This window comes from Chelonia mydas, chromosome 2 (assembly GCF_015237465.2).
Source record: "Chelonia mydas isolate rCheMyd1 chromosome 2, rCheMyd1.pri.v2, whole genome shotgun sequence".
NCBI lineage: Eukaryota > Metazoa > Chordata > Testudines > Cheloniidae > Chelonia > Chelonia mydas.
In genome coordinates, this window is record NC_057850.1 from 16,234,413 (window position 1) to 16,257,864 (window position 23,452).

At 40.2% G+C, this 23,452-nt stretch overlaps 1 protein-coding gene across 26 annotated transcripts in view; it reads right to left on the reverse strand.

Moving 5' to 3' along the window:
• Nucleotides 1-8,107: 8,107 nt before the first annotated feature.
• Nucleotides 8,108-23,452, reverse strand: part of PHF20L1 (PHD finger protein 20 like 1) — an 81,712-nt gene continuing 66,367 nt past the window's right edge. For 20 of the 26 annotated variants that reach the window (XM_037891989.2, XM_043539071.1, XM_043539069.1 and 17 more), the window contains 4 exons: nucleotides 18,812-19,007; nucleotides 17,198-17,570; nucleotides 12,340-12,505; nucleotides 8,108-9,852 (listed from right to left, as the gene is read on the reverse strand). In XM_037891989.2, the coding sequence (XP_037747917.1) occupies nucleotides 9,710-9,852; nucleotides 12,340-12,505; nucleotides 17,198-17,570; nucleotides 18,812-19,007 (878 nt within the window). In that variant the 3' untranslated portion in view covers nucleotides 8,108-9,709. Of the gene's footprint in view, nucleotides 9,853-12,339; nucleotides 12,506-17,197; nucleotides 17,571-18,811; nucleotides 19,008-20,382; nucleotides 20,699-21,599; nucleotides 22,968-23,452 lie in introns of those variants that run through there. The other 6 variants (XM_043539066.1, XM_037891984.2, XM_037891991.2 and 3 more) reach the window with 3 other exon arrangements.

The window sequence follows — 23,452 nt, forward strand, 5'->3', positions numbered from 1 at the left end:
TAAAACCATGAAAACTTTAGGGATAAATGACCTGATTTTCCGTGCAGCCTCAAGTCTCCACTTGTGCACACACAGTTTTCCCACACACTTTCCCAGCACCAACATGTCTGTGCAGTTGTGATGGTGTCTGCATGCACAAGGCTCCATTGGATAAAAGATTTTTGTGCACGAAAAATTTTACCACCGGTGCCCACAGGTGCCTGGCTGTACACCAGCAGTGTACAAAATGAGGCCTCGATCTGATTACATGAGCCAAACAAAATGGGAGACTCCAGTGTGGCTCAGGGAGAACTTTGGATTTTCAGTGCCAAATGGCCAACTTTATCAAGTGATGCATACACAGTGTCTGTTTTTTAAAAATGCCATCGCTTTTCCAAGTCTATGAAACCAAACAAACATATTTATAACTGAGGGAACAGTCCTCATCCGATTCTGATGAGTCCAGGGAAAGTAAAATTGTAGACTGATGTTACTGAGTACCACCTTTAAAGCTCACAAAAAAAGAGGAGTGGAAAGATGCATATTATAGTGTACTGTAACAGGCAGGGGGGAGATTTATTTCTGAGCATGAATCACTTTTCCCAGGCTCTTGTCAGATTTGGTTTCACGTTGATTTTTGTTTCTGGCTGTGTTGTTTTAAAATTAAGATTTCCAATTAATCAAGTTATATAAATTACAGATGATTTCTTTGTCACTATATTTCTAAACAGCCGTTTTAAATTTTAAATACAGTACAGTACTGTATTGCATAATGTAATGTTCATTTATAAGGCAATTAAGTTAAACATGAAATATCGGAAACAATAGTAGCCTTTCTGTACATTGTAAAAGTGCCCATTTTACAACAAACCTTTGAAGAGAGACCGTCTCTTACAAGCAACCACTTTTGCTAACTCCCATGAGTGGTTGCTCTTGGTAGGTTTTACTGTACTACAATCCTCAGGAGATTAGATCTTGTATGCCACAGGAAGAGAATGGGAGGGACCGAGGTGCACCAATGTGTGAGGCCCTTGCAATACAAGGTAATTTAGCAAAGCTTTTGATATGGTCTCCCACAGTATTCTTTCCAGCAAGTTAAAGAAGTGTGGATTGGATGAATGGACTGTAAGGTGGATAGAAAGCTGGCTAGAAAGTCTGGCTCAACGGGTAGTGATCAAAGGCTCGATGTCTAGTAGGCAGCCAGTATCAAGTGGAGTGACCCAGGGGTCGGTCCTGGAGCCAGTTTTGTTCAACATCTTCATTAATGATCTGGATGATGGGATGGATTGCACCCTCAGCAAGTTCACTGATGACACTTAGCTGTGGGGAGAGGTAAATACATTGGAGGGTAGGGATAGGGTCCAGAGTGACCTAGACAAATTGGAGGATTGGGCCAAAAGAAATCTGATAAGGTTCAACAAGGACAAGTGCAGAGTCCTGCACTTAGGAAGGAAGAATCCCATGCACCATTACAGGCTGCAGACCAACTGTCTAAGCAGCAGTTCTGCAGAAAAAGACCTGGGGATTACAGTGGATGGGAAGCTGGATACGAGTCAGCAGTGTGCCCTTGTTGCCAAGAAGACTAACGGCATATCGGGCTGCATAAGTAGGAGCATTGCCAGGAGATCAAGGGAAGTGATTATTCCCCTCTATTCGGCACTGGTGAGGCCACAACTGGAGTATTGTGTCCAGTTTTGGGCCCCCCATTACAGAAAGGATGTGAACAAATTGGAGAGAGTTCAGCGGAGGGCAACAAAAATTATTAGGGGGCTGCAGCACGTGACTTACAAGGAGAGGCTGAGAGAACTGGGCTTATTTAGTTTGCGGAAGAGTGAGGGGGATTTGAGAGCAGCCTTCAACTACCTGAAGAGGATGGAGCTAGGCTGTTCTCAGTGGTGGGAGATGACAGAACAAAGAGCAATGGTCTCAATCTGCAGTGGGGGAGGTCTAGGTTGGATATTAGGAAAAACTATTTAACTAGGAGGGTGGTGGTGAAGCACTGGAATGAGTTACCTCGGGAGGTGGTAGAATTTCCATCTTTAGAGGTTTTTAAGGCCCGGCTTGACGAAGCCCTGGCTGGGATGATTTAGTTAGGGTTGGTCCTGCTTTGAGCAGGGGGTTGTACTAGATGACCTCCTGAGGTCTCTTCCAACCTTAATCTTCTATGATTCTATGAACTGAGACATACCCAGATGATCCTAGCAACTAACCCCACATACCATGCTAGAGGAAAGTGAAAAAACTCCAAAAGGTCCCTGCCAATCTGACCTTCCCAACACCACATATGGCAATCAGTTAGAACCTGAGCATGTCAGCATGAACCAGCCAGCCAAGCATCTCCAGCCATGACCATCTCTGATGCTTCAAAGGAGAGAGATAGGAATAACGGCTTTCCTCTCATGTATCCATTTGGTGACCCTGTGCAGTTTTTCAGATTGCCATTGTATGCATCTTTTACCTATTACAAAAGCTAAATGTATAGAACTGTATGTATTCACACCCCTGGGTATGTCTGAAAGGTGAAGGAAGCAGAATCCACTGGAGTTTCAACCCAAATGGGAGCGTATTAAGGAAACAGTCCAGACATAAAGAAGCCAATGCACCTCCATTCATTTCAATAATGGTGCAGCTGCTTACAGTAGGGTCTGAATTTGGCCCAGCCACACTATCTTTCATATTTGAAAGGCCACTTCATTTGAAGGTACCCTCCCATTTTACATCTCTGACAAATTTGGTTGAAAGGAGGCAAGTATTAGAAAGGTTAAGTAGACTTGTTGCAAAGTGCTGTAACAGTAATCAATGTCTTGTCTCTCTGAATGTAATCAAATGAATAATGTGTACACAAAACTAGTTGACAGGCTTTATACAATTAAGACACAGTTCCCTAATGCTCCAAAGTATATAAAGCATAGATCAGCTTGTTGAAATGTTAGTTCACCAAAAGGGAGCCCAGGCACTTAACCAATCTCAATAGGCCTTTATTGTGAGTATATTAAAATGCAATCAACATTATTGCTATTATAAAACAAACCGTAAAAGAAAATACCTTGCTTCTCTCATGGAAGATTAAGCCATTCAGTGCTGCCTCTCTCAGACCTTTCAGTGACAATGCATTGAGAGGCACTAACAGAATGGAGACGGTTGTGAGCAAGTCTGAAAAAGACTGAGTAGCTGTTTAATCGCTTAATTTGCATTAGACTAGATTTTAGTTAATCAACCAATCGCTAGAAAACGGTGTTAACTCATCTACTGTTAATAGCATCCCAAATGCACATACACACAGTCTTGATTATATGGCATGTTTTGGAAGTTCATTATATTCATGTTTTCTGCACTACTCATTTTCTCCATGTACATTTCACATTTTTCCAGTAGTTATGAGTTGCCCAGGCTGGTGCAGAACATCTTCCAGACAAACACGCTTGTCTTTATTCTAGTGTGTTTTCACCATTGTCAAGTGCTCCATACCTATTCTCCAAGTATAACAAATACACACAGTGTATATAATACTTATTGCTAAAGACACCACCCCCATCCCCAGTGCTTGGGACACCACATAACAAAACCATTTTTAAATATACATGAAAGCATTGTAACAAAAATCACCCTTGTTAAAGTGATTACATGGTGACTCAATACAAAAGAAAAAAGATAAAATAAAATACAGGAGCAATGGTCATCCCCAAAATTAATAAAAACCTCGACTTTAACAAATGCTCTCTAAAAGGAGGGAATGTCCTGAAAGATTTCACAAGGCATAAAGTGCGGGAGGGGTAGAAAAGAAGTTCCACGCTTGGGACTCACCCCAGCAAAGGTACATTGTGGTGTGTGGGTAGGATCACTACAGGCAACTGTGAGAGAACTTATATACCCATCAGGACCTGCAATAAAGTTAAGGCTGCCCAGCATTTCCATTATAAAGACCCGATTTTCAGCCTCTTATAACTGCAAACTTTAACCATCCAGGCTGAAATTCTCCAAGCCAGGGTCTGTCTGCCTCAGGCTGATTTTTTTAAACGTTTCATCAAAATAGTTCTTGTTTCTGTGATCAAGGTTACATGAAATGACATTGTTATGCTCATGCTAAAAAATTCTTATAGCAGTTTAGCTGAGAAGCTCTAGAGCAGTGGTGGGCAACCTACGGCCCGGCTGCCGCTTCCCGCAGCTCCCATTGACCGGGAACAGCAAACCGCAGCCACTGGGAGCTGCGGGCGGCCGTGCTTGCGGATGGTCGATGTAAACCAACTGTCTTGCAGCCTGCCAGCGGATAACCCTGATGGGCCGCAGGTTGCCCACCACTGCTCTAGAGCCTCTATGCCTTGGAGCAAGGGCTAGGAATTTGGCATAGGGGGGGGTGTCAGAAAGATGTTTATTGCAGAGAAAATCCACCCAAATTTGGCCAAATTACAAGCCTCTGAAAGTCACCCTGTGCACATGCTCAGCAGAGATTTGTTAGAGACCTACCTAACAGTAATCTCAGAAGATTCTGTTTACACTGCATATTCCACCTTCACAGAGCTCACCGACCATGCTCCAGCCCAAGGCTGCAGGGGCGGAGCAGAACTTTCCCTACAATTGCCTCACACCTCCCCCTCCACCAGCCAGAGGCTGATGGAGCAGCAGAACAAAGCATGGAAACCTTCTCTCCAGTGTTTAAATGGTTTCCCAGGTGACACCCAGACAACAGGAGGAGGACACAGCCTAACGCAACTGCACAAGGCTGAGGAGCAGAGGGGTGGCAGGGGGAAGCGGCGGGGAAACAGGTGTAAGCTAGAGGATGGACAGGAGCCGAGAAACAAGATAACAAGGGGAGATGCTAGCAGATAAGCAAAAAGGGTCAAGCTGGGAAGTGGGAGAAAGGGGCAGAAGAGTCTGTATCCACTTGAGAATGCTCCCCTCTAAAGTGTAAAACAAAACATATAGACTTTGAGTCCCAACATTCGCTGTCTAGCAAATATCCGTGAAACCCACTTGCAAAGTCTCTCATCTTCCTTACCGGTTGGTCCAGAGAGGATAACAGCCAACTACTATTACTAGTTACTCTATGAGCTCAAGTGGCAGAAGTCTGCTGTGGATTTAAAGGTTCCAACACTGCTGGGTAGCCCTGTGTGTTTTCACAGTATGGCTTCGTATGATGGAATTCCTTTTTGTTTTCTTTTCCCTTGTTTGCTTTTTTTAAAAAATCCTTAAATTAAGTTAAAAAACTACATTAAAAAAACCCCACAGTAAACGACTGCAAAGTCAAGCATCCTGAAGTTAGGAAATAAGCTTGTGCAACCTTAATTTGGTCCCTTTGTGCACATGCATTGTGATACAGTCTTTAGTTACAGTATCACATACTATTTTTCCCCCCGCACTTCTGCCTCATTCAGTGCACAGTGTAGATGGTGCTTTGGGAATGAATCAGAGTTGTGTAGTGAATGAGGCAGTTGATTGTAAGATGCCTGCCTCATTTTTTGAGGAGGGCATATGGTGAAAGAGGCAAAGAACTGCAGGATGAGAAAGGATAGTTGTCATAAATATAAAGGGAAGGTTATATAAATATAACCACCTTTCTGTCCACAGTGCTATAAAATCCCTCTTGGCCAGAGGCAAAACCCTTTCACCTGTAAAGGGTTAAGAAGCTAAGATAACCTCGCTGGCACCTGACCAAAATGACCAATGAGGAGACAAGATACTTTCAAAGCTGTGGGGGAGGAGGAAACAAAGGGTCTGGCTGTCTGTGTGATGCTTTTGCCGGGAACAGATCAGGAATGCAGCTCAGAACTCCTGTAAAAAGTTAGTAAGTAATCTAGCTAGAAATGCATTAGATTTCCTTTTGTTTAAATCGCTGGTAAAATAGCTGTGCTGAATGGAATGTATATTCCTGTTTTTGTCTCTTTTTGTAATTTAAGGTTTTGCCTAGAAGGATTCTCTATGTTTTGAATCTGATTACCCTGTAAGGTATTTACCATCCTGATTTTACAGAAGTGATTCTTTTACCTTTTCTTTAATTAAAATTTTTCTTTTAAGAACCTGACTGATTTTTCATTGTGCTTAAGATCCAAAGGTTTGGGTCTGTGTTCACCGGTGCAAATTGGTGAGGATTTTTATCAAGCATTCCCCAGGAAAGGGGGTGTAGGGCTTGGGGGGGATATTTTGGGTGAAGACGTCTCCAAGTGGGCTCTTTCCCTGTTCTTTGTTTAACACACTTGGTGGTGGCAGTATAGGGTTCAAGGACAAGGCAAAGTTTGTATCTTGGGGAAGTTTTTAACCTAAGCTGGTAAGAATAAGCTCAGGGGGTCTTTCATGCAGGTCCCCACATCTGTACCCTAGAGTTCAGAGTGGGGAAGGAACCTTGACAATAGTCTTATGATCAAGACAAATGGATGACATTCTGAGAATTGGAACCGATCCCTGCTTTGCCACAGAGTTCCTATGTAATTTAGACCAAAATTCATAGGTGGCCACTAATTGTGTTTCTCTCTTTTTTTAGGTGCCCACCAGGGAACATCTGGGGCCGGATTTGCAGAAGTGCCGAGCACTTACAACCATAACTGAAGTCAGTGCGTCCACTGAACATATAAAGTGCTATAAAAATGCTCTGAAAAATATCAGGTCCCAAGTGTTTCACAAGTTGGGCGCCTGACAATTCTGGCCTTAATCTCTCTGTTAGTGAGTTTCCCATCTTTAAAGTGGAATTGATGATACCATATTACCTTAAAGTTTGTGAAGCATTCTGACACTACAGTGATGTGTGTCATAGAAAAGCCCATGAAGAAATGAATAATTTTGTATGCAGTGCAGGGTTTAAATGGTATGTGGTAAATATTATGCATCTGGCTACCAAATGAACGAGGATAAACAGAAATATTGAAAAGTTACTCATTCAGGGGGCCCTACCTATTCTGTGCACTGAAAGAGGCAGGGTCCTGTGGGGGTTAAAAAAAAGTGACACCTTGCAAGTTAAAAGACTAACACAACGCATATGGCAGAAGGCTGAATTGCATAGGCAACCTTAATTCAGACATTGCCTAACTTTTGATAACTTAACTTTGAAACCATACAATACTTTACAGTAGTTTTTATATGTAATATATATTTAAAAGTGTAGGCCCTGTCTACACCAGTGCCCACCTCCTAGTACCTGCATCTGAGACTACCTCCGGGTCCTCAGCTCATACAACAGCCACCTTTTAGGGATAATATTCTCACATCTCATTGTAACTTTGCTGTGATGGGCCCAAAGCAAGGAACCTCCTTCCTACAACTTGAAACCTCAGTCCATCTCTCCATTCATTACATTTACAGTTATATGGTATCTCACACATGCATACACACATTGTATAACATAGCACCAGTATGTACTGTATATATTATGTAAATACTGCATACTTTGTTTCAAATTGTGTATTAAGATTTACATTTATTCTATACAGTACACACAGTACCACATTTAAGGATACGCAGCAAGTGAATAATATATAACAGTATCTTGCATATCCAAAGAGCAAGTAGATCACTTTCAACAGCTGTTAATACTGTGAAATGTGTCTTAAGTAGTCATTTAAGCATCAAATTATCCTGTATAAAACATCAGGGTATTTTGTTAAACATTGTAGTGGTTGCCATAAAAAAAAAAAAAATCAACATTCCTTGACATATTCCTCAGTTACTGTATTTCCTCTTTGAATTATGGAGATGCCAATCCCTGCTATATAATTAAGATTGAGTTGAGTTTTGGAATTAATACAGAGCTGTAATATCGCCAATTCAATGGTGTGGTAACTGCTGTTGAAGAGACCTTTTAAATAGGTATCATTCTATAACGGACGTTGACACATTTGGTTTAGAGTTAAAATATTAATAGCATTAACTTACTTCAGACATGACCGATAAATTAGAGACTTTAGTGTAGGCATTTTTCAATAAGCACCCGGGCATGCTACTTTCTCTCTCAATGATGGTTTTATGATGAAAGTTCAAAGCACTAGTTTCAACATCTTTTGTACACAATCCATTTTTGGCACACTTTTCGATTATTTGAATCCTCAACAGGCATTCAAAAATTCAAGTTTTTTATGGTCTGTACATTATTTTAATCACTTTTTTACATTTCTGTATAGGACAGGAAGAAAAGTGGAAAATGTAGAGTATGCAGAATAGTTTTAATAAACAGTTTTACATACAGTACCTTACATATAGAACAGTGTGTTTGCAAATTTAAATAATTTTTGAATGTACAGTGGCTTGTACTCTTATCAAAAGGTAAATTCAAGTTTACTGTCTATCGGTTCTAAAATGCATTTATACAGAAAACTAGAACTGATAAACAGTTGTGAGGCATAAAATGTTCAAGTATCTTATGTCATCAATTAAATAGCCTCCTTTTAACAGTCATATTTTACAAATTCCAAAACCTGTACATACATTATTTTCAATTTTATAAACTGCTTGTTAAAAGGTAACATTTCATGTTAACCACCAGTTCTTATAGTCTATAGTAATAAAACTAGACATGTGTAGATATAAATATGTATATAGTATGTACATATGAATGTGTGTGTATATACACATATACCTACACATACATATGTAGCACTGGGTGCAGTGACAACTTACATGAGCACAGGCAAAGAGAAGGTCCTGAGCTCAAAATCCAGCAAGAGCTAACAGAGCAACTAGGTTGCCTTTGGTTTCATGATGTTTTACTCACTTATGACTGAAGCTAAAAGTTTTATAAAAACATCCTAGATAATGTATCTTCGCGATATTCAATCTAGTGGTTTAATAATTCACAGCCACAAACAAGCAGTTTTGCTGCTTTTGTCATTCCTCATCCCAGATGAGGTTGGTAAAGATTCAGAGGGTTAACACCAAGCTGAACTACCCAGGACAAAACGTACTTTGAATCCTGAATACTGCAATAGAACGTAAAAAAATATAAACTAGATACAATTTTGGATGGATTGCTGGCACCAGGTAGAACTTTGAACAAAACTCTTCATGTATTTCACTATCTTCAAACTGTCATCCCAGTGGTTTTAGTATTATTTGGCACATCTGACCACTGTTTGCCACTTACGTTTTAAAAAGAGCCTAAGGGTGCTGTAATGAGGATTTCCATTAAAAAAAAAATATTTATAAGGAGACCACCACATCCTGTTTCTTTCAAAAGTGAAGCAAATGTTTTCATTTTCCCAAATAACACTAATTAGATAAGAAATAGTTCATGGACTGCAAAAGATCAGTTACCTGCCTAAAACTTTGGGGGTGGACCAACTGTAGAGAGGCTATGGATCTCTCTGTGTCTGTATTTTCACTAGCAATGGGAGAAAAAATAATTACGATTGTACATTTTTCCCACCGACATCTGAGAGTTTGGCTCTTTCTGCTACTGACTATAAAATTATAGCATTTTCCATTGCAGAGATTTCTTGAACCTTCTTGTATGACCTGAAGGAGAAATTCTGTCACTTCACATATCTTATTTATCATATTGTAGACCATGTCAATGTTCCTCAATATGCGACATATTGTCATTTGCATCTTGAATACAGAGTATTTAGCTTTTCAGTGTTAATTTCCTTACTCTAGATTTCCTTTCCTTTCTCCAAAGCTTCAGGCTAAAAATGTAATCAGCCCAGAACCAGACAAATATCCAGCTTTTTGCTGTCCTCCTGCCAGTCTTGTGGCTAATAAGAAAATTCACTGTAGAGAGCCTATTTTTATTCCTTTATTCTTCCTTTTGTCATACAGAGCACAGCGTGGCTATTTGCTGTACTTTCCCCATGTCAATTAAGAGCTGTTTGATACGTCGCTTGAGTTGAGGCAGTCTTGCAAGAGGATCGGGTGGTTCCAGCTCTCCAGTGAAGTCAAGCCAGCTTTCTAAAACTAAATTGGGAAAAATGTAAAAAAGAGTTTGATTAGAAAGGGATCTTTGGAAAAAGAGTGCTCAATCCTCCAAAGCTACGTGTGTTGAAATGCAGTAAGGGCCATATCTTAGTGCCCTTGAAGTCAGTGGCAAAATACTTGAGGACTTCAACCTGACTAGGATTTGGTCCTAACTTGTCAACCCAAATTTAAATGGCTATTGTGCCCCACCCTTGGCTCCATGCAAACCAGGTGTGTGACTGCCAATGATGCACCTCAGAATATTTCATGGCCAAACTCACTGCCCGGATGAAGAGCAGCCTATCATAAAAATTCAGAATACTTACACTATTTGTTGCTAGAGACATTCTGTATTTGAGTTTTTAGGCTCATACCCTTTCCAAATCTACTTCTTCTGTATGCTATTGAACATGGACCAACAACTATTCTTGTAAATGCTGTCAACTTGCCAAGCCCGAGGCAGCAGGTAATTTGCATAAAATGGAGCATGCCTCTGCCACATGTGTCATTAATATGAAGGTGCAACTTACAGATACTCAGATCGTTATTTAAATGAAGACATTTTCTGAAGAATCAAATAATTCAGTGCTCCATGGAAATTTTCATTCTTTTACGCAGTTTAAAGTGTTCCCCTTATTAATCATTCCAATTACCTTGATAGCTAAATTCCAGTAATATAAAGGTATGTTAGGACAAATTAGCCAACAATGTGTTGATGATAAACATACAAAGAAAAGACTCCAGCTCACTGTCTCAGCTGTCACGGTTCTGCAATAGTAAAAACTCAACAGGAATAAAAGGTTGTGAAGACTCACTTCTGTCACTAACTTTAAAACTTCAAAAACAGACTCCAACGAGAGACTGCTGAATTGCAATTAATTTGCAAACTGGATACAATTAACTTAGGCTTGAATAGAGACTGGGAGTGGATGGGTCATTACACAAAGTAAAACTATTTCCCCATGTTTATTTCCCCACCCCCCACCGTTCCTCAGATGTTCTTGTCAATTGCTGGAAATGGCCCACCTTGATTATCACTACGAAAGGTTTTTCCCCCCCGCTCTCCTGCTGGTAATAGCTCATCTTAAGTGATCACTCTCCTTACAGTGTGTATGGTAACACCCATTGTTTCATGGTCTCTATGTATATAAATCTCCCCACTGTATTTTCCACTGACTGCATCCGATGAAGTGAGCTGTAGCTCATGAAAGCTTATGCTCAAATAAATTTGCTAGTCTCTAAGGTGCCACAAGTACTCCTTTTCTTTTTGCGAATACAGACTAACACAGCTGCTACTCTGAAAACTAACTTTAACGTATCACTAAACAAAAACAGGGAGCAGGTGATATAAGACAGTCACTTTCAGAGTGGAATCTCACTAACTTCTGAGTGAATTTCAGTGCTCATAAAAAAGAGGGATGGCAAGAGTCTAATCCCATTTTTCTAGAAACATAGTCAATGTACATGCAATCTGATCATAAACATTCCATCAGGGCTAACATTATTTTGTTTTAGATAAGAAATAATTAAGGACACAATAACTATACTTTGTTCAAACTCTCTTCATTTGTGAAGTAAGTCTCAACATGTGAAAACTAGGGCTGTGAAGCGATTAAAAAAATTAATAGCGATTAATCACAGTTTTAATCGCACTGTTAAACAATACTGGAATACCATTTATTTAAATTTTTAGATGTTTTCTATATTTTCAAATATAGGCTATGGGCTCAGAGCTTCAGACCCTGCTGCTGCGCCCAGAGCTCCGGGCTGGGGCTTCACCCTCCCACCCGACCCAGAGGTATGCAATTAACATGTTAAAAAATAATGAACATGTTAATTTTGTTTTCAGTTAACTTCAGGCGTTAACTGCAATTAATTTATAGCCCTAGTGAAAACTGAATGCATTCATCTATTACAACACTTAGTTCTACTGTATCATCTTTGTGTAAATTTGTTGTTATGAAGCCATGCCTGCCTCCTTAATCCAGGCTATTACCAGTTAGTTTCTAAACCAATACACAGTAAACCACAGCTGAAGATGAAGACTTCTTTCCTCTTCCTCAGGTAACTGATTGATACTATTGCCCAAACAAATGCTATCAACTTCAGGAGATGCTGCAGATTAGTAGGCAGAGCATGGGAGCAGGAGCCTGCTATTTCATGGTCTCACTGCGTGGCCTTGGGCAAGTCATGTTGGCCCAGGTTTTTGAATTATTGTTAATGCTGCATGCCTGGGCCTGACTTCAGACATTCTGAATACTCATTACCTCAGTAGATGTTGCAGATGCGCAATATCTCTGAAAAATCAGACTCTGGGTGTCCCAGAACACCCAAAATTATAAACACCTTTGAAAATTTGGGCCTTAATCACTGTCTTAGTCATCTACACGACAGAGGTAATGGGAGACGACTTCTTGTTCATTTAATGCTTTGAATGTTCAAAGCTCTATACAGATTAATGTCAATACTTCGTAACAATGTAATTACCATCAACTTCTTTTTCAATGAGGTCCATTCTGCTGGTGACTTCATTCTGTACATTCTCTATGTGGGTAAGGAGATTTAGCTGCCATTGAAGATGGGAATCCACTTGTTCTTCTGATCCTTTTTTTTCATTACAAGCACACACCACATTCCCTTCAACAGTGTTCTTCTCCATAGGATCAACAAAAAGCAACAAAGTTAGCCCTTAATAAATGCTTTATTTTCAATTTCAATTCACTTGGATTCTGGTTTTGATTATAATACTTGGTACAAATGCCCTGAATGATGGAGTTTTTAATTGTACCACTATTTCACAAAAACATAAACATGCATATCGGTTTGTAGTTTTTAAGAACATTAGTGGACAATAAGAGCAATAAAAATGTCAAACAAATGAGTACATCTAGCTTTCAGGATTACCACAGACACAGAAGAGTGTTAGCAGAAAGCACTGGGGGCGGGGGGGAGGCAGTGTTACGTTCACAAGATCTTGTACTCAGTTTAGTGCAATAGGAGTGGCCCACGTCTCACCACTCTGCTACATAAACTTCTAACTCTTAATTCATGAAGTACTGAATGCACCAGTGAGCCATTATCCAATTCAAACAAGAGTCCAGGATTTTTTTGTGTTTGCTGTCCAACAGAGGATGAAGTGAAAATACAAAAATGGAATTATATCTAAAATCCCAAAGTTTGTCTGTTAAATTAATTTCAAAGTTCATAGCATACTGACAGACAGATTTAAGACAAAAGTACATTCCTTCTTCAGACTGCTGTCATCCTGTGTAACTTGCTATCATGGTTAGATCACATGGCCGGAGTATTAAAAGGGGCCACATAATTGTGTGACCAGTAACACGTATAGCTATGACAACTAAAAGCAAATCTAATCGTTTTCTTCCCATGTGTATTATTCCATAATGTGCCAGGTACACTCCTGTGAACTCTCAAGTAATAGCTATGACCAAAGACAAGATACCTGATTTAACAGCTCAAAGGCATGAGCTAGAAGAGCAATTCCCATAAATTTATATAAACAGTTGATTTTAACTGTAGAATCCGATAATCCCACATATACTGAAGCTGTCTGACTGTCGGTGATTATTGCATTTCAGACAGAAACTCAATGACAGTATTAGTTTGATAGTACACTTGTTAGTCACTATCAGTGCAAGCCAGCTGCCACAGAAAAGAGTGAACAGTGTTATAAATATATTGATAGAACTGTTTGAGAAACCCACATTCTTGAGACTATTTTGCATCTGAAAAGTTTTTTTCCTGCAAAAGTGGCCTGAAATGATTTATTAAACAAAAATGTTCTCTTCCTGTTTTTCTGAAGCTTTAGAAATATGAATCCCACCAAATCTGGACTTTCCTGCTTTTGCTGGTCTATGGGTGGGTCCTGGAGATGACATACTGGGATTAACACTTGCAAGGGGGACAAGCTGTTTAAGATTATGGACATTGTTGGCATAAGAACAAATGAGTGGGACCTATATGACACGTGAAATCAGGAAGGGCATTCTAACAGTAAGGGGCAGTGCAGAAGAAACATTTGGTGGAGAAGGATACAAAAGGAACATGATGGAAGTGTGCAGGGTGGGGCGGGGCTGTGTAAAGGCTTAAGAGTCAGGAGTGAGGAAACAATGTTAGGGGCTGTCCATAAATGACAGAATATGTTTTGGTGAGACATGGTGGATGAGGTAATATCTTTAATCGGACCAACTTCTGTTGGTCAAAAAGACAAACTTTCGAGCTACACAGGGCTCTTCATTTTCTGGTAATTTTCAAGACCTCCTCCAGCCTCCTGTAACACTTTGTAACACTGAAACAAACATGCAAAATTAAGGACACACCCACCCCCTAATGTGTTTTGTAAATTTACGAACAACCTATGATGTTTAAGGAGAAGCAGAACTAATAAAAGGGGACTCAACATTGGATATCATCTGAGTGTGTGAAAGAGAGGATCGGCGGTAGAACTGTGCATAGACTGGAGATGTGGAAACAAGAATCTGAAAGGCCAAAGGCTGCAATAGTTTAGGAGGGACATTGCCAAGTCATAGTCAAGGGTTTGAGGAACAGGGTTGGAGAGGAGAACTGTAGCAAATATAGTTGCTCTTGAGTCAGTTCAAAACAGTTACAAATAATTCAAATCGTGTCTCAAGCCAACTTGAAAACAGAGCTGAAATCAAAATTAGGATAAATGCAAAATGGTTTACATAGGAAATAGGGATGTAAAATCTTAACTGGTAAGCATTAGTCTTACCAGTTAAACCACCTTAACTGGCCGGCCAGCCCCAGCAGTCCCACCCGCCAACCTCACTCAATACAGAGTACAGTAAGGTTAGACAGACAGTACTTTATGGTGCTGTGAAAGCAGTGGAAAGGAAAGGAAAGGACTAGCTAACCCAACAGATTCCCCTTCCAAACCTAATAAATTGTAACCAAAAACCAGTAAAGTCATAGCTGAGATTCCCAAGGAAACCTGAATTCTGCAGAAATGGATATATGGATAGTTTTTCCAAGATATGACCCTATTCAGCAATATGGCACACACTCAATATGTAAACTATATATTGAACAAACAATTAACTCCAAGCAAGGTGAAGTGTAATTTTAAATTAAAGAATATATAAAATTTATGTGCCACCTTTAAAACCAATCTATGTTTGTGACACCAGAGTACCAAGAAAAAAAAGTAACTGAATAATTTTTTTAATGGGGGAGACAAGTGGGTGAGTCTAAGTGTTTTATTTATTTTCAAATACTTGGGTATCTCAAAAAGCTTAAGAAGTTTTTTTGTTTTAAATCCGCTTCTAGAGTAAAACCAGACACTTTCAGCCCTCCTGCCCAAATCAAATCAATGGTATAAGGAAGTTACAAGCAACCGAAAACAGGTTTAGAGGTGTGGGCACAATCTTTACTATAGCACAGGAGTGGGCAAACTTTTTGGCCTGAGGGCCACATCTGGGTATGGAAATTGTACGGCAGGCCATGAATGCTCACAGTTCTCGGCTAATGGAAGCTGCGGGGGAGGCGCTTGGGGTAGGGGCAGCGTGTGAAGCCCCCTGGCTGCCCCTACACATAAGAGCCAGAGGGGGGACATGCTGCTGCTTCTGGGAGATGTGCGGAGCAGGGCAAGCCCCGAACCCCGCTCCCCGTCGGGAGCTCGAGGGCCAGATTAAAAAGTCTGAAGGGCCGGATGCGGGCCCCGGGCTGTAGTTTGCCCACCCCTGCTATAACATCACTAAGATAAAACTATAGAAAAATCAGCCCTGTATGTATTAGATGGGATTTACATTTCAAAGAACTCTGTCTAAAACATTTGTTAGAAATCTTTACATGAGCAGAAACAAGCTTAGTTAATTGTTAACCTATATGACTGAATTCTGGGGGGAAGTTTGGTGTCAAAAGAAAAATACAGACCAACGGTAAATATAATTAGAAATCCAGGTTTTAAAAACTGTTAAGAGACCAAAAGATAACAGAGAGAAACTAACAATTTGCTCTTCAACCAATTTCTTCTGTTACGAGAAAGACAACAGGTTCCGTTTATACTCTTCATTTTAAATACAGGGAATCAATCTCTCTCAAACCAATAGAATCTTTCAAAATGGAAAAAAAAATAAGTGCAACCACAAACTTTTCTAGAATACAAGAAATCTAGATGTACTGGAACTTCTTAGTTATATTAACAGAACAACCTCCCTATAAGCAGAAATCCACTGTAGCTGGGTTTACAAATTAGCAATTAATGAATTAAGACCATAAGAACGGCCACAGTGGGTCAGACCAAAGGTTGATCTAGCCCAGTATCCGGTCTTCTGACAGTGGCCAATGCCAGCTGCCCCAGGGGGATTGAACAGAACAGGTAATCATCAAGTGATCCATCCCCTGTCACCCATTCCCAGCTTCTGGCAAACAGAGGCTAGGGACACCATCCCAGCCCATCCTGGCTAATAACCATTGATTAACCTATCCTCCGTGAACTTATCTAGTTCTTTTTTGAATGCTGTTATAGTCTTGGCCTTCACAACAGCCTCTGGCAAGGAGTTCCACAGGTTGACTGTGTGTTGTGTGAAAAAATACTTCCTTTTGTTTGTTTTAAACCTACTGCCTATTAATTTCACTTGGTAACTCCTAGGTTTTGTGTTAGGAGAAGCAGTAAATAACAAACACTAACTTACTTTCTCCACATCGGTCATGATTTTATAGATTTTCAATCAGATCCACCCTTAGTCGTCTCTTTTCCAAGCTGAAAAGTTCCAGTCTTATTAATCTCTCCTCATATGGAAGCCATTCCACACCATTTTTGTTGCCCTTTTCTGAACCATTTCCAATTTCAATATATCTTTTTTGAGATAGGGCGACCACATCTGCATGCAGTATTCTAGATGTGGGCGTACCAGGATTTATATAGCGGCACGATGGTATTTTCTGTCTTATTAACTATCCCTTTCTTAATGGATTCCCAACATTCTGTTCACTTTTTTGACTGCCGCTGCACATTGAGTGGATGTTTTCAGAGAACTATCCACAATGACTCCTAGATCTCTTTCCTGAGTGGTAACAGCTAATTTAGACCCTATCATTTTATATGTATAACTGGGATTATGTTTTCCAATGTGCATTACTTTGCATTTATCAACATTGAACTGCAACAATCTGAATCCAACCTACTTCACCATAATGAGTTTCACTACATTAAACTTCATTTTAAGTGGGTTGTACCGATCCATCTGCCTACCAACAGAACACCTATCAGTTGATAATTCAGTAATGGGCATGCATTTCTAACTATTTTATGAATTTGATCTTTTTAAACTCTAAGTCTATACATATGAATAATGAGTTTTACCTGCTCACTCACGCCATCTTCTTTTAAAGAATATTGTAAACAGTTTTTATCATCTGAACAAAATTCCTGATCTTCCTCAAAACTACTTATATCTTCATCATCTGAGCTCACATGGTCAGTAACTGATTTGCAGTCCTGACCAAAACTCTGTGGTTTCTGGTAACTGTGCTCGCTTATAATGTAAGTTTCTTCCATCTTCTGGGGTAAACTAGGGGGTGCTTCTTTATGGCTTTGGTTGTGACATGTCCTTTCAGATGGATTAACAGTATCTGGCAAAGTCACTGTTTTCCTCTCTACCCCAAATGTTACTTGCTCTTGCTCTTTTCGTACCCCTGAGCAAGCCCAAAGATGAAGATCAGGGTGATGTGTATTTCTGGAAAGAAGAGGAGAAGAAAAGTTAGTATAGAACAATCACTTTCAGCAATGAAATCTTTTAAAATTCTTAAAAAGAAAAGGAGGACTAGTGGCACCTTAGAGACTAACCAATCTATTTGAGCATAAGCTTTCGTGAGCTACAGCCACTGTATTTATATTAATAGGCAATTTTTTAGGGGAACATAATTGCCAAAGATTTCACCCAGCATTGCTGTAGACCTCTTAATTTTGGGTAAATCCAGTATGCCCTGGTCATCTTTAATAAGTGTGTTCTGATAAAACAAAAACGAGAATGCTCCGAAAATGTCCAATCCTGTCAGGTGCTGAGCACTATCAACTGCCATTGAAATTGAGGGTTTCCATCGCCTGGCATGATTGGACCAGTAAACAGTACAGTGGAAGTATAATTAGAAAATTATACAAAAGAGAATGTTAAACATTCAGGCTTTGAAAAAATGACTGTATCCCAAATTAGCCAACCACATAACAATTGTTCAGAGACAAAGCACGGTCTACTAGCTAAAGTACAGCAATGGAGATCTGGGCTCTGTTCTGTAATGATTAATTGTTGGACCTTGAGCAAGTAACAACCAATCTGTGACTCAGTTTCCCCTTCTGTAAAACTGGCATAGTAATTCCTAATTTCACACAAATATTTGAGAGAATTAATTTAATACTATTTATTAAGAACTCTGAGATGATTAGATACAGGGGAATAGATTGCAGGTGGCAGATTTAGAAGCACAGAAGTCTTCATTTCGCTTTCAAACCGGATTAGACAGATATTACCACATGCAAGTTTTGGATAAAAAAAAAGTCTTTAGCCTCTTCAAATATTTTTCCTTTGTCTCAGTATTCATCAATAACAGTCAATAATAGGAGCACAAATTCACATTCTAGTGTTTAATGGAGAAAACAATTACATTCCCACTCACCAATATTTTTTTCCCCTCAGGCTTTGTCAAGAAGTGCAGACCCTGGATTCCTCCTCACTGAGCCGAGAGGAAGAGGAGGAACCCAGCTTCTGCCCTGTCACAGACTGAGCTCCAGAATGCATCATCATCTATCCAAACAATTCAAATTGTGCCATGACATTTTCAATAATATACTGTCTAAATGTGTACCGATATACATCTGTTTGGTCTTTAATATAAAAATTAAAAAGAAAATTATCTTGACATACACACTGAGCTCTCACTTCCTCTATAGATGGGGAGGAAACACCAGACCCACACTTACTTTAGTATCCCAATCTTCAGCTGCAGTCCATGTAGTATTTCAGTTACACCATACACATCAGCCAGCAGGTGGTGTGTTGACACTATCTTTTTGGCATTAAGGTGAGAGTAATTTTCTTTTAAAAATGATAATCCACACATATGCCCATTGTTTAACCAGTCCTTATCGTAAAGATATTTGGCACTCCATCTCTGACCTACGGGTAAACAACAATCAGAATTTATTCTCCAGAAGTGACTACAACAGTCAGGAGTGGTATCCTTAAAATATATTCTGACATCCTTTCTTTTATCATGGGTTTTCAAAGAAATTCACATCATCAAGTATATGACACAGTATACTGTCTGACTTCTATAAATGACATTTTAAAAGAAAATCAAACAAATAACTCAGTACTCAAGGGTGAGGAAGTAAAAAGCATTCTATACCATTATACACCTGTGAACTGAATTTGAAACTGAATTAAAGTTGTGAATTATAATGGTCTTTTCTAAAAAGATATCCACTTACTGAAAAGATAATTTAAGATACCAAGAACTTAAGATTAAAAAAAGAGATGGGACATTTAAATGGATATCAAGAATATTCAGAGCTATGATAAACAACAACAAAAAATTTGAAAAGCTATTAAACCTTGTGCTTCAGGGCAAGACAGGATTTTAGATCAGGATTTACAGCAGGATTCTACACTTTCCTCTGAAGTATCTCATACTGACCCCTGTCAGAGACGGATATTGGACTAGATGAACTTAGGTCTGATCCAGTCTGGTGACTTCCGTTTCTATATCGCAAGTATGAGTGAACCGTAAGTAACTTAACTGATCACCTTACTTTTATACCAATTTAATCATCATAAAAATAATTGTATCCCTAATTATTCCCAGAACTATATAGTACTTTCACTTTGCAACTGTTAAAAATAGTTACTCACCTTCCTGTTACTGTTGTTCTTTGAAATGTGTTGTGTGTGTCCAACACACTGTAGATATGTGCGTGTCACAGCACGATGCTGGAGTGTTTTCACTAGTAGTACCTGGAGGGGAGGCCCTGCTCATTCTTTGGCTTCCTCATTCTCTGAACTGAGGGTATAAAGGGTGGAGTCACCCCAATCATCCCTCAGTTCCTTTGCACTGGGATCCCAACTATAGACTCCAATGCCTGGAGTCTGAGGATGGACCATGTAATGGACATATGCAACACATCTCAAAGAACAGCAGTTACGAGAAAACGAGTGTTTGCTTTTTCTTCTTCGAGTGCTTGCATATTAACATTACACTGCTGGCGACCCCCAAGCCATTGTCATTGATTCCAAGGCCAGAAGGGACCATTGTGATCATCTAGGTTGACCTTCTGTGTAACACAGGCCATAGAACCTCCCCAACATAATCCCCGGAGCAGATCTTTCAGAAAAACATCCCATCTTGATTTAAAAATGGTCAGTGATGGACAATCCACCACAACCCCTGGTAAATCGTTCCAATGGTTAATTACTCCCACTGCTAAAAATGTACACTTTATTTCTAGTCTGAATTTGTCTAGCTTCAACTTGCAGCCATTGCATCATGTTACACCTTTCAGCGGTGGTGTGGCTTGGAGTGTCTTCGGAAGAGGGACTGTAGGACTGCTTTCCCACATGCGTGTCTTGCCTTGATGCTGCAGTAATTGCACAGTGTCTAGAAAAGGTGCGGACAGAGGACCACATTGCCGCTCTGCAGATGTCCACAATAGACACATTTCCACAAACGCAGCAGAGGCCAAGTGAATTCTTGTAGAGAGAGATGACAGCTTCTAAGGAAGGAATACTTTGGGCAGCACAGCACTTCACAATGACGGTGTTAATCCATTCAGAGAGTTGGTGCTCTGTAATAGGGTGACCTCTCATTTGTTCTGCACAGGATATAAAGATATGGAGGAAAAACCTGAAAGGGCTTTGGTCTGTCCAGATACAAGGTTAGAGTGCAGCACACATCTAAAGCATGTATCTTTTGTTTGTCCTTCTGAGCATACGGCTTTGGGAAAAAACCTTGCAATTATATAGGCCGATTTAGGTAGAAATCAGATACCGCCCTGGACAGAAACTTGGGGTGTGGCCTAATCTGGACCTTGTCATTGTACAAAATAGAACATGGAGGCTCTGTCACAAGAGCATGCAGTTCCCCCATACTTCTAGCAGAGGTGGTGGCCACTAAAAAGGCTATTTTTGCTGAGAGGTGTAATAAGGCGCAGGAGGCTAAGGACTCAAATCCTTAGGACAAAATCTTAACCTTATTTATCGGTATAAGATGGGGACTAATCAGTTGGAAGTGACAGAGGAGAAGAAAGACCTGGGTTATTGGCTGATCACAGGATGACTGAGAGCCACAAATGTGATGCAGCCATGAAAAAGGCTAACAGTCCAAGGATGCATCAGGTGAGGTATTTCCAGCAGAAATTGGAAAGTGTTAGTATTATTATACAAAAGGCACTGGTGAGACCTCATCTGGAATACTGTGTGCAACTCTGGTCTCCCATGTTTAAGAAAGATAAATTCAAAGTGGAACAGGTGCAGAAAAGGGCTAACTAGGATGATTCAAGGAATGGAAAACCTACTTCATGAGAGGAAACAAAGAGCGGGGCTTGTTTAGCCTAACCAAAATAAGGCAGAGGGGAGATAGGATTGCTCTCTATAAATACATCAGAGGGATAAATACCAGGGAAGGTGAGAACTTATTTACGTTAAGCACCAATGTGGACACAAGAACAAATGGATATAAACTGGCCATCAACAAGTTTAGGTTTGAAAAGAGTGACGTTCTGGAACAGCCTACAGTGGAAGCAGTGGGGGAAAAAAACTTAACCAGGTTTCAAGACTGAGCTTGACAAGTTTATGGAGGGGATGGTATGATGAGACTGCCTCCGATGGCATGTAGCAGATCTACAACTGCAAGCAGCAAATATCTCTAATGGCCAGTGATGGGACATCAGATGGGGAGGGCTCTGATTTACTACAGCAAATTCTTTGCCATGTGTCTGGCTAGTGGGTCTTGCTCACATGCTCAGGGTTTAACTGACTGCCATATTTGGGGTCAGGAATGAATTTTTCCACGGGTCAGATTGCCAGAAACCCTGGGAGTTTTTTGCCTTCCTCTGCAGCATGGGTCACTTGCAGGTTTAAACTAGTGTAAATGTAGTAACATTTGTAACTTGAAGTCTTTAAATCGTGATTGAGGATTTCAGTAACACAGCCAGAGGTTATGGGTCTATTACAGGAGACGGTGGATGAGATTCTGTGGCCTGCAATGTGCAGGAGGTCAGACTAGAATAGATGATCATGATGGGTCCTTCAGGACTTAAAGGTCTACAAGTCTGTGAGGAAACACTGAAGGCTTCCTAGCTATCGGTACTGTGCTAGGACATGGAGGTTTAGATATTGTCATGGAGACGGCAGATGAATGGGATACTGGACCTGAGACAGATGAGGCCGAAACAGACCCTACCGTCAATGCTGATAAGTATGGCACCTGCAACAGGGCTGGTGGAGGATCTCTGCCCTTATTCAGTGGTGAGGTCAGTACTGAAAAACACAATACCTCTCTCCCAGCCACATAGGCCTTTGGTGTTGTCAGCATGGGTCTCTGACATGACCCTTGTCCAAGCACTTTAAACAGTAGAGAGTGCAGGTTACTGACAGGCACTGGCAGATGACAGCTGGAGCGGGGCTTAAAAACAGGGACCTTCGCATAGGCTTCCCTGGTACTAGGCAAGTCCCAGAAGCCAGCCGAATCCACAGAAAACAAAATAAAATTGATTAAAGAGAAAAGAAACATCTAAAGGACGAAACAATAAGTATCACTATGTAAAAGCTAACTATTTGCAACTTAGTCACAAAGGAAAGAGGCTGTAAACACAGAAACACTCTCACTACCAATCACAGGAAGTAAGAAGGAACTAAAGGATGAGCAGAGTGATTCAACTCTTTATACCCTCGGTTCAGAGCACAAAGAAGCAACGGTGTGGGAGGGGCCGCCCCTACAGGTGCTGCTAGTGAAAACTCTCCAGCTATAGTACACAAGAAGTATACACACCTGTAGCATAACGGAAATGCACAAGCACGAGAAGAACAAAATTAGATGGAAACTTGCCGGTCCTTACACTAAAATGGTATGCACAGAATTATCTGTAAATAAAAGAACCAGCCTGATGGTAGCTATTAACACCTTCCAGCATAACACCCTCCATTACCCAGCCCATCCTCCCAATACAGTGTCAAATGCAGACATCCTGAATGATTCATCTCCTAGACAGAAAGAACAGAAAAGAAAAAAAAGAAAAAGTGGAGTTGGAGGAGTCAGGTGGGCAGGGAGGATTGGGTTAAACTGTGTCATCAGATGAGCAGTTCCAAATACTTTAAAGTCAGTGGCACACACTCATTTTATACCTTCAAATGCAAAATTCAACAGTGTCGCATATGCACGCCAGATTATAAAACTCAAGCGTCTTACAATCAAAAACATAGGACTGAATTTTCAAATTTCTGTGCTTAAAGTTAGGTGCCTAAGTCCATAATGGAGGCATCTAATTAAGTGGCCTATTTTTCAGAGATACTAAGCACCTTCATCTCCCATGGAAGTCAGTGGCAGTTATGAGTATTTATCACCCCTG